The sequence below is a fragment of the Leptodactylus fuscus genome, unplaced genomic scaffold, assembly GCF_031893055.1.
Source record: "Leptodactylus fuscus isolate aLepFus1 unplaced genomic scaffold, aLepFus1.hap2 HAP2_SCAFFOLD_129, whole genome shotgun sequence".
Taxonomy (NCBI): domain Eukaryota; kingdom Metazoa; phylum Chordata; class Amphibia; order Anura; family Leptodactylidae; genus Leptodactylus; species Leptodactylus fuscus.
This window is the reverse complement of record NW_027440132.1, coordinates 163,351-174,807: the sequence shown is the minus strand read 5'-3', so window position 1 is coordinate 174,807 and position 11,457 is coordinate 163,351. Positions and strand designations below refer to the sequence as shown.

General features: G+C 47.5%; 1 protein-coding gene across 1 annotated transcript; it reads left to right on the top strand.

Moving 5' to 3' along the window:
- Positions 1-530: 530 nt before the first annotated feature.
- Positions 531-2,082, top strand: KCNJ10 (potassium inwardly rectifying channel subfamily J member 10). Its single transcript, XM_075261414.1, is given in 4 exon segments — positions 531-690; positions 693-1,111; positions 1,113-1,334; positions 1,337-2,082. Coding segments are annotated over 4 exon segments (1,173 nt in total). The 3' UTR covers positions 1,709-2,082.
- Positions 2,083-11,457: the final 9,375 nt, after the last annotated feature.

Sequence of the window (11,457 nt, the reverse complement as noted above, 5' to 3'; positions counted from 1 at the left end):
GGGGCCCCCTGACACCTTATATCTCCACGCCTCAGGTAGTCATGCCCATGAGGGGAGGTGGGGGTCTCACAGAGACTGTCCAGGGGTGCTGCACGTGAAGTACCAATCTTCAGCTAGATAGTGAGCTGCCCCTAGAGGTAAAACTTGTCCCCTGATCCCATGACCAGTGCTCCCTCATGTGGTAGATGCTGGGACATACTGGACATGATAGTAGAGGATGACGCAATTAGATCCATGAATGATCACCAAAGCTGCAGGAACAGCGCCCCCTCCTGTCTACGGGTTTGACGTTAGAGTGGGACATAGACAAGTCGGGGGTAGGGTTAAATCCGATTTTCGATCATTTTCCAGCCAATCCCGATTGTGAAATTTGCTCGATGGCTGATCGGGATCCGATCTTTCCCGATCACGCTCGCTCAACCCAAGTAGGGGGCCTCTAGCATGTCTCTGAGGTCTTATGTTCTACAGACTGGAGATCCTGGATGTGTGAGCTCGTCTCCACTCATGCTAATGCTTCTTCTCTTCCATAGATGACTTCTCCGGTGAAGGTCTACTACAGCCAGACCACGCAAACAGACAGCCGGCCTCTTATCGCTTCCACCCTGAGGAGGAGACGTGTGATGACCAAGGATGGCCGGAGCAACGTGCGCATCGACCACATCACTGACAAGAGCTACCTCTACCTCAAGGACTGTGGACTACGTTCATTGACATGCAGTGGAGATACAAGCTGCTGCTTTTCTCTGCTACGTTTGCAGGAACCTGGTTTATTTTTGGAGTCTTCTGGTACTTGGTGGCTTTGGTCCATGGAGATCTGTTGGAATTTAATGCTCCCGCTAACCACACGCCTTGTGTCATGCAGGTGCACACGCTGACTGGAGCCTTCCTCTTCTCCCTGGAGTCACAGACCACCATTGGTTACGGGTTTCGGTACATCAGTGAGGAGTGCCCCTTGGCCATTGTGCTGCTCATCACTCAGCTGGTTCTCACTACAATCCTAGAAATTTTCATTACCGGAACCTTTTTGGCAAAAATCGCTCGTCCAAAAAAAAGGGCCGAAACCATCAAATTCAGTCAGAACGCCGTGGTGGCGCAACACGAAGGCAAAACTCTGCCTGATGATCCGAGTGGCCAACATGCGCAGGAGCCTACTGCTGGGATGTCAAGTGTCTGGAAAGCTTCTCCAGACGCAGGTCACCAAGGAAGGAGAGAACGTTCATCTCAATCAGATCAATGTCGAATTCCAGGTGGACACCTCCTCCGACAGTCCCTTCTTAATCCTACCACTCACCTTCTATCACGTGGTGGATGAATCGAGTCCGCTGAGAGAGGTGGCCAATTCGCTCTGGGAGAAGGAGACTTTGAGCTGGTGGTCATTCTCAGTGGGACGGTGGAATCTACAAGTGCCACGTGCCAGGTGCGCACGTCTTACCTTCCTGAGGAGATCCTCTGGGGTTACGAGTTCAGCCCTATCATTTCACTGTCCTCTAGTGGAAAATATGTGGCCGACTTCAGCCTCTTCGATCAGGTCCTTAAAGTATCTCCTCCGTGCTGCTTCCATGAGACTGTCCGCTTTGGAGATCCGGAGAAACTCAAACTGGAGGAATCATTCAGGGATAAATCTGAGAAGGACGGGAGTCCTTTAAGTGTCCGCATCAGCAATGTTTTGATGCCCAGAAGACCAGAGGAGCACTCTTACATTCTATAGTAGAGACTTGATCATCGCAATGCACTGCCTTATATCCTAATACCTTCTAGGAACTGATAGAAAACCACCAGGTGAATGTTTCTGCAGGACCAGACAATGACAAGAACTTGTCCCATAGTCCAGGAGCTGGAGAAGATGTAGTGTCAGCAGCAGGTCCCACTGTATAGGTGGGAGCGCTCCACTGTGTCTCCGTCTTCAGGGAGTCATTGTATCTCAATCAGATCCTGCTCCAGGAGAACATAGACATGATAGGGATGCCGCTTCACTCCACCTCAATCACGTTCTGGTGAAAACCCGATCCATGGTCCAGACTGTGGACACTACATGACCAATAGACAGACAAGAGATGGAGGACTAGAGAACCTATAGACAGGCAGGAGATGAGGACACTAGAGGACCTATAAGCAGGCAAGCAGGAGATGGAGGACACTAGACGATCTACAGACCGATAGCCTGGAGACAGAGTACTGTAGAAGACCTATAGAATTATATCCAACATACAGAAGACACTAGAGGACCTATAGACATGTAGCCAGGAGACAGAGGACACTAGAGGACCTACTGACATGTAGCGAGGAGACAGAGGACACTAGAGGACCTATAGACATGTAGCCAGGAAACAGAGGACACTAGAGGACCTATAGACATGTATCCAGGAGACAGAGGACACTATAGGACCTATAGATATGTATCCAGGAGACAGAGGACACTAGAGGACCTATAGACATGTATCCAGGAGACAGAGGACACTAGAGGACCTATAGACATGTATCCAGGAGACAGAGGACACTAGAGGACCTATAGACATGTATCCAGGAGACAGAGGACACTAGAGGACCTATAGACATGTAGCCAGGAGACAGAGGACACTAGAGGACCTATAGACATGTAGCCAGGAGACAGAGGACACTAGAGGACCTACTGACATGTATCCAGGAGACAGAGGACACTATAGGACCTATAGACATGTATCCAGGAGACAGAGGACACTAGAGGACCTATAGACATGTAGCCAGGAGACAGAGGACACTATAGGACTTACTGACATGTATCCAGGAGACAGAGGACACTATAGGACCTATAGACATGTATCCAGGAGACAGAGGACACTAGAGGACTTACTGACATGTATCCAGGAGACAGAGGACACTAGAGGACCTATAGACATGTAGCCAGGAAACAGAGGACACTAGAGGACCTATAGACATGTATCCAGGAGACAGAGGACACTATAGGACTTACTGACATGTATCCAGGAGACGGAGGACACTAGAGGACCTATAGACATGTATCCAGGAGACGGAGGACACTAGAGGACCTATAGACATGTAGCCAGGAGACAGAGGACACTAGAGGACCTATAGACATGTAGCCAGGAGACAGAGGACACTAGAGGACTTACTGACATGTATCCAGGAGACAGAGGACACTAGAGGACTTACTGACATGTATCCAGGAGACAGAGGACACTAGAGGACCTATAGACATGTATCCAGGAGACAGAGGACACTATAGGACTTACTGACATGTAGCCAGGAGACAGAGGACACTATAGGACCTATAGACATGTATCCAGGAGACAGAGGACACTAGAGGACTTACTGACATGTATCCAGGAGACAGAGGACACTAGAGGACCTATAGACATGTAGCCAGGAAACAGAGGACACTAGAGGACCTATAGACATGTAGCCAGGAGACAGAGGACACTATAGGACTTACTGACATGTATCCAGGAGACGGAGGACACTAGAGGACCTATAGACATGTATCCAGGAGACGGAGGACACTAGAGGACCTATAGACATGTAGCCAGGAGACAGAGGACACTATAGGACTTACTGACATGTAGCCAGGAGACAGAGGACACTATAGGACTTACTGACATGTATCCAGGAGACAGAGGACACTATAGGACCTATAGACATGTAGCCAGGAGACAGAGGACACTATAGGACTTACTGACATGTATCCAGGAGACAGAGGACACTAGAGGACTTACTGACATGTATCCAGGAGACAGAGGACACTAGAGGACTTACTGACATGTATCCAGGAGACAGAGGACACTAGAGGACCTATAGACATGTAGCCAGGAGACGGAGGACACTATAGGACTTACTGACATGTAGCCAGGAGACAGAGGACACTATAGGACCTATAGACATGTAGCCAGGAGACAGAGGACACTATAGGACTTACTGACATGTATCCAGGAGACGGAGGACACTAGAGGACCTATAGACATGTAGCCAGGAGACAGAGGACACTATAGGACTTACTGACATGTATCCAGGAGACGGAGGACACTAGAGGATCTATAGACATGTAGCCAGGAGACGGAGGACACTAGAGGACCTATAGACATGTAGCCAGGAGACAGAGGACACTAGAGGACCTATAGACATGTAGCCAGGAGACGGAGGACACTAGAGGACCTATAGACATGTAGCCAGGAGACGGAGGACACTAGAGGACCTATAGACATGTAGCCAGGAGACAGAGGACACTAGAGGACCTATAGCTATGTAGCCAGGAGACAGAGGACACTAGAGGACCTATAGACATGTATCCAGGAGACAGAGGACACTATAGGGCCTATAGACATGTAGCCAGGAGACAGAGGACACTAGAGGACCTACTGACATGTAGCCAGGAGACTGAGGACACTAGAGGACCTATAGACATGTATCCAGGAGACGGAGGACACTAGAGGACCTATAGACATGTATCCAGGAGACGGAGGACACTATAGGACCTATAGACATATTGCCAGGAGACAGAGGACACTATAGGGCCTATAGACATGTAGCCAGGAGACGGAGGACACTATAGGACCTATAGACATGTAGCCAGGAGACAGAGGACACTATAGGGCCTATAGATATGTAGCCAGGAGACTGAGGATACTAGAGGACCTATAGACATGTAGCCAGGAGACGGAGGACACTATAGGACCTATAGACATGTAGCCAGGAGACGGAGGACACTATAGGGCCTATAGATATGTAGCCAGGAGACGGAGGACACTAGAGCTGCTATAGATGGGGGAGTTGGAGGATCTTTCCTGTGTGTACTAACCCGCACTTTATCCATGAATGTACGTGTCACGACTGATGGAAGGGGCACAACTACAATTAGGAAATTAAACCTATTAATGCACAAGGTCCTGTGTTGTGGTTTCTATATGGGGTCGGATTCCGTCCTCCCCAGTCGGCACGCCTAGAAGGACACAGCATGCGGCTGAAGAGTGGTAGCTCTCTGTAAACTAAGCTACGCAACAGACATTGAACGTTACCACACACTAGATCACCGGGAATGGTGGTACAACTAATACACACTAGATCACCGGGAATGGTGGTACAACTAATACACACTAGATCACCGGGAATGGTGGTACAACTAATACACACTAGATCACCTGGAATGGTGGTACAACTAATACACACTAGATCACCTGGAATGGTGGTACAACTAATACACACTAGATCACCGGGAATGGTGGTACAACTAATACACACTAGATCACCTGGAATGGTGGTACAACTAATACACACTAGATCACCGGGAATGGTGGTACAACTAATACACACTAGATCACCTGGAATGGTGGTACAACTAATACACACTAGATCACCGGGAATGGTGGTACAACTAATACACACTAGATCACCTGGAATGGTGCTACAACTAATACACACTAGATCACCGGGAATGGTGGTACAACTACCAAACACTTGATCATCGGGAATGTTAGTACAACTACCACACACTAGATCACCAGGAATTTCAGTACAACTACCACACACTAGATCACCGGGAATGGTGGTACAACTAATACACACTAGATCACCAGGAATGGTGGTACAACTACTACACACTAGATCACCGGGAATGGTGGTACAACTACCAAACACTAGATCACCAGGAATTTCAGTACAACTAATACACACTAGATCACCAGGAATGGTGGTACAACTACTACACACTAGATCACCGGGAATGGTGGTACAACTACCAAACACTAGATCACCAGGAATTTCAGTACAACTACCACACACTAGATCACCGGGAATGTTGGTATCGCTTCTACACACTAGATCATCGGGAATGTTAGTACAACTACCACACACTTGATCATCGGGAATGTTAGTACAACTACCACACACTTGATCATCGGGAATGTTAGTACAACTACCACACACTTGATCATAGGAAAATGTTAGTACAACTACCACACACTAGATCACCGGGAATGTGATCCCCTTAGATAATGCTACCGTTACTACCAGAGGTGAACCTGCCCCGTTTGCCTCCCGAGGCGATCGACAGAAAGCCCCCACCCCGGGAGGAGGTGGCGTGGCGGTGGGGGGGTGGGGCTAAGCGAAGGGGTGGGGCTTAATGGAGTTCGCAGGCAGAGAGCAGGCACGGAGAGGACCTGCTCTCTGCCTGAGCGTGAGGGGAGGCTGCTGGAGCAGCACTGCTCCAGTGGCCTCCCCAATCCACCGCTCGGTGCTAAGCCAGTCCAGGACAGCTTGTCCTGGACTGGCTTAGGTAAGCAAAAATGCCGCCCTCCCTGAGGTCCTGGCATAGTGCCGCCTGAAGCGGTCGCTTCAGGTCGCCTCATGGGAGGTGCGGCGCTGGTTACTACACAATTTTCTCTGGTAAGTAAATATTTGGAATTCGAATCAGAGAAGATTCACAGAAGGGGGCGGACCATACCACCATAGAAATTCTATGATATCTAAAACTTCACTTTTATTATATAATTCATTAAAACATGAAAAAGTATAAAAACCTGTCCCGCACCATACACCACCTGCTCAAGGCACAACACCATGAGGATGGGAGGTGCTATAGGGAGATTAACCCTACAGAGTATTCCTTACTGCCTCCCTATGCCACATAGGATGTGAGCCAAGACTCCACCACCATGAACCAGAACCGAACCTCTATACCTCTCTGTTGGCGTGGCGTTAGGCCTGTAACCTCAGAGAGGTGGGGGAGACATCCATTGAGCAAGAGGTATAGAGGTTCAGTTCTGGTTCATGGTGGTGGAGTCTTGGCTCACATCCTATGTGGCATAGGGAGGCAGTAAGGAATACTCTGTAGGGTTAATCTCCCTATAGCACCTCCCATCCTCATGGTGTTGTGCCTTGAGCAGGTGGTGTACGGTGCGGGACAGGTTTTTATACTTTCTTTTTCATGTTTTAATGAATTATATAATAAAAGTGAAGTTTTAGATATCATAGAATTTCTATGGTGGTATGATGGTACGCCCCCTTCTGTGATAATAGTACGCCCCCTTCTGTGAATCTACCATTACTACACACTAGATCTCCTGGGATAACATTCCTGTTAATACACACTAGATCTCCTGGGATAACGCTCCCGTTATTATACACTAGATCTCCTGAGATAACGCTACCACATGACTACACACTAGATCCTATTAGAGAATGCTTCTGTTACTACACACTAGATCTCCTGCGATATCGCTACCTCTACTACACACTAGATCTCCTGTGATATTTCTGCATATACTACACACTAGATCTCCTGGGATAACACTACTGTTACTACACACTAGATCTCCTGGGATATTGCTACCATTACTACACACTAGATCTCCTGGGATAATACTACCGTTACTACACACTAGATCTCCTTAGATAACGTTACTGTTACTACACACTAGATCTTATTAGATAATACTCCCATTACTACACACTAGATCTCCTGGGATAACACTACTGTTACTACACACTAGATCTCCTGGGATATCGCTACCATGACTACACACTAGATCTCCTGGGATAACACTACTGTTACTACACACTAGATCTCCTGGGATAATACTACCATTACTGCACACTAGATCTCCTTAGATAACGTTACCGTTACTACACACTAGATCTCCTGTGATAATTCTGCATATACTACACACTAGATCTCCTTAGATAACACTCCCATTACTACACACTAGATCTCCTGTGATAACGCTACCGCTACTGCACAATAGATCTCCTTAGATAATGTTACTACACACTAGATCTCCTTGGATAACGCTACCATTACTACACACTAGATCCTCTTAGATAACATTACTACACTCTACAAATTACCATCCCTGCCCTATAAGGGATAAGAGCCCCCCGTGTGTTTTCTGTCCTGTATGGGGGAGTGGGGATTCCTTGGCCGCCTCTTTCTTCCCTTTTTCTGTTGTTAGAGTTCTTTCCTTCCTGTGACGTTCCTTCCCTTCGCTGCTCCTGATGTCTTTGTGTCCCTGATTTCTTTTCCTTTCTGCCGGGACTTTCCGACATTGTGATGAAGCAGCGTTCTTATGTCGTGGCCCCATCTTCTGAGGACACTGACGTCTTCTACTTCTGTAGTTGGCTACTCCTACAACATGGATCTTACCTGATGGAGAGCGACATTCCTCTCCCGGATGGCTATGACTACAATCACGGTCGCCCCCTCTGAAGAACCCTCCATTCAAGGAGTATGTGGAGGACTCTATGAAAGATTAAAGAATCCATCTCCCAGATTTTCTAGAAACCCTGACTTTCTAGTTCTGTTATGTTTTCCAACAAGGAATTTGGTGTCTTCTGATGATGAACTGGAAGGGTCTGGCATGCCAATCTTTCCTGTAGAGAGGATTCAAAAGTTTCTCAAGTCCGTCAAGTCAGGCAACCATGATGGAGAAGCCTCTGAGTCCATCTCTTGGGGGTCTAGGGTCTTCAAAGTGGAAAGAGCTATGATGTCTGAATGGAGATACCCTGAGAAAACCTTCATCCCAACAAGATGGCTCAAAACACTTCATCTAATTTAGGAGGACCAATTTAACAGCTGGAATCCACCACTTAAAAGTGGTGAATCCCATGGCTGCCTAATCCATGGCTTTACTATGGCTGCCCATAGACTCTTCTGGCTGAGACCTTGGCAGGTCGATAACACCTCCACCCATTACATCTCTGCTCTTCCCTTTGAAACTGGTAAAAGCTATTGAAAAAGAGTTGGATAATATTATGTAAGGGTTAGCGGACAACAAGGGGAAGTCTCTTCTACAATCCTTCTGTAGAAGTCCCAGACAAGCTAGAAGGGGTAGGAGCCCTCAGAGATTTAAGCAGCCCAGATCCAGGTTTCAGAGGGGTTCCAGGCTCTAGAATAGAGGGCCAGGGCGTAAAAACTTCAAGGAAACAGAGAAACAAGAAGCCTGAAGTTTGATGCCAGGTTCTTCCCAGTGAAGATAATCCCATTGGAGATTGTGCATATTTTTTTCTTCTAGGGTGGGAAACCTTTATTTCAGACCCTTGGCCATAAAACATTATCCAGTCAGGCTCATGTTTTTTTCTCTTCCTCCATCAGACAAATTCCTCTGGTCCAGAATTCTCCCGGCAGAAAAACAAAGTATCCTTAAGAAATCTGTCAACCCTTCAAATTGCAAAACGGTTCTGGGTTTCATCTTCAGTTTAAGAGAAATGGCCCGAAAATTAAGAGTCATTGAGGCTGCAAGATTCCTATCCATTCCTCGTCAGGCACTATCTGGACAGCCATGTGAATGAGGCTCCTTGGGCCTTGTAGTACCTGCGGCCTCTTCAGGAAGAAGTCCTCCAAGTATGCAATTACAGGCCTCAAGGGTTAGACAAGAAGATCTCCCGGTCTCGGAATACCTGTCATTCCCTCTCATTGTGGATCAGTCCACGATCCCTCCTCGTTGGACCTTGTTGACCACAGATGTGTCTCTCTTGGGCTGGATGGATGTTCCAGTACAAGGAATTTGGAGTTCTCTAGAGAGGAGTAGGTCGTTCAATATGGCAGAACACAGAGCAGTTTATATGACATTACTCCAATCCTCCCCTCAGCTCAGAGGGAAATCCCGGTAAGGATCCGTTCAGACAACGCGACGACTGTTCTCTTTACCAACAGACATGGAGGTACCAGATCCCAAGTGCTCCTCAGAGATGTGTGGAGGAGATTATTTTGTGCAAAGAACGATCTGTCCCATTAATTGGCTGCACACATCAGAGGTTCTCGGAATATAATAGCGGACCAAGTGAGTTGGGGTCACACATGATTGCCAGGGAGTGGTTTCTGGGCATATTTCTTCAGATTACCCAAATGTGGGGATCCTCAGAAGTGGATCTCATGGCAACCAGACTGAATGCCATGGTAGAAATGTTCTGCGCTCTATATCAGGAGGACAATCTCTTGGCATTGGACACCCTGTCCATCCCTTGGAGGTTCTGGCTGGCCAACATATTCCCCCCACTTTCCATGATCCTGAAGGTATTGATGAACATGAGACAGGACCAAGCCACGGCAATAGTCATCATACTGTTCTGGCCAGAAAGAGGTTGGTTTTCCCCAACTCATTCAGATGAGTTGAGGGATTTACTGGAGGCTTCCCCTAATCCAGAACCTGGTTTGTCAAGGATCCCAGATGTACTTGGATCTGAAGAGGTTCACCCTGACAGCCTGGAGGTTGACCAGTCCATATTAAAATCTAGAGGAGGGAGATATTAAATTTCTGCTGCTGAAGGTGACCTTTCTATTGGACGTTACTATGGCAGAAAGAGTTGGAGAGCTTCAGGCCTTGTCTTCTGAAGGACCTTACGTCTTTGTGCCCCGACAGAGTTAAGGTTTCATCCCTAAAGTGACTTCTGGGATTTACGCTAATCAGATTCCCTACCTGTAGTTACTCCTAGTCTTCCTTCCACAGAAGAGGACAAGGTTCATTCTCCATCTTTCCAAATGTCTCAGGGTTTTTTGGACCAAACGTTACCCTTTCGGAAGTCTGAGAATCTTCTAATAAATTATTCTGGAACAGAGGCCTTTCTGGGCAAAAAATAATTTTTCAAAAAAGGTCCATCAGTGCCCTTAATGGCTTAATAAGAGCACCGAATCCCTCTCGCAGTGTTGAGTCATTTCTGGTACTCCGGAAGCTCCGGGCATCTTCTGCATTTGTTGCTTTGGGCCACTCAGAGATGAATCCTCCCCCCTCACACCCACCTCAGTGTTTCCCTAGCTAGCCCCCCAACTACTAGCCCTTTCTAACTCCCTCAACCCCCCCACCCCATCATATTTACCATTATTCAGTATTGGTCACGTTTCATTTCACCTCTTCCAGTAATGAAACATCAATTGAAAAATCAGAAAATGTTTATGGGGCACAATTTATCCCAGGGCAACACGGTGGCTCAGTGGTTAGCTCTGTAGCCTTGCAGCGCTGGAGTCCTGGGTTCCAATCCTGCCAGGAACAACATCTGTAAGGAGTTTGTATGTTTTCTCCGTGTTTGTGTGGATTTCCTCCCATTCTACAAAGACAGACTTGAATGCTCTTTCAGTGACAACTCTATGTATGTCTATACTGCCAGACCGGCCATCACCGCTGCACTGTAGTCTGACTGTCCAGGTCACCCTTTGAGTGCTAAATCTCATCTCAGGGATTCTATTATGCACAATTTGCCATCACTCAAGTGATCTAGTATGGCCGGGCCGGAGTGTATAGTGACAACGCTAGTTTGTTTAACCCTCTCCCAACATCTGCCGTACGATGATAGATATATAAATACACTGGCCGCCATAGCCGCCGAGTCTCTGCTGTTTTATAACCTCACAGATCATGGGAATAAAGGACCCCGATGCCCAATGAAAGCTGACCGAGGTGCCCAATGAAAGCTGACCGAGGTGCCCAATGAAAGCTGACCGAGGTGCCCAATGAAAGCTGACCGAGGTGCCCAATGAAA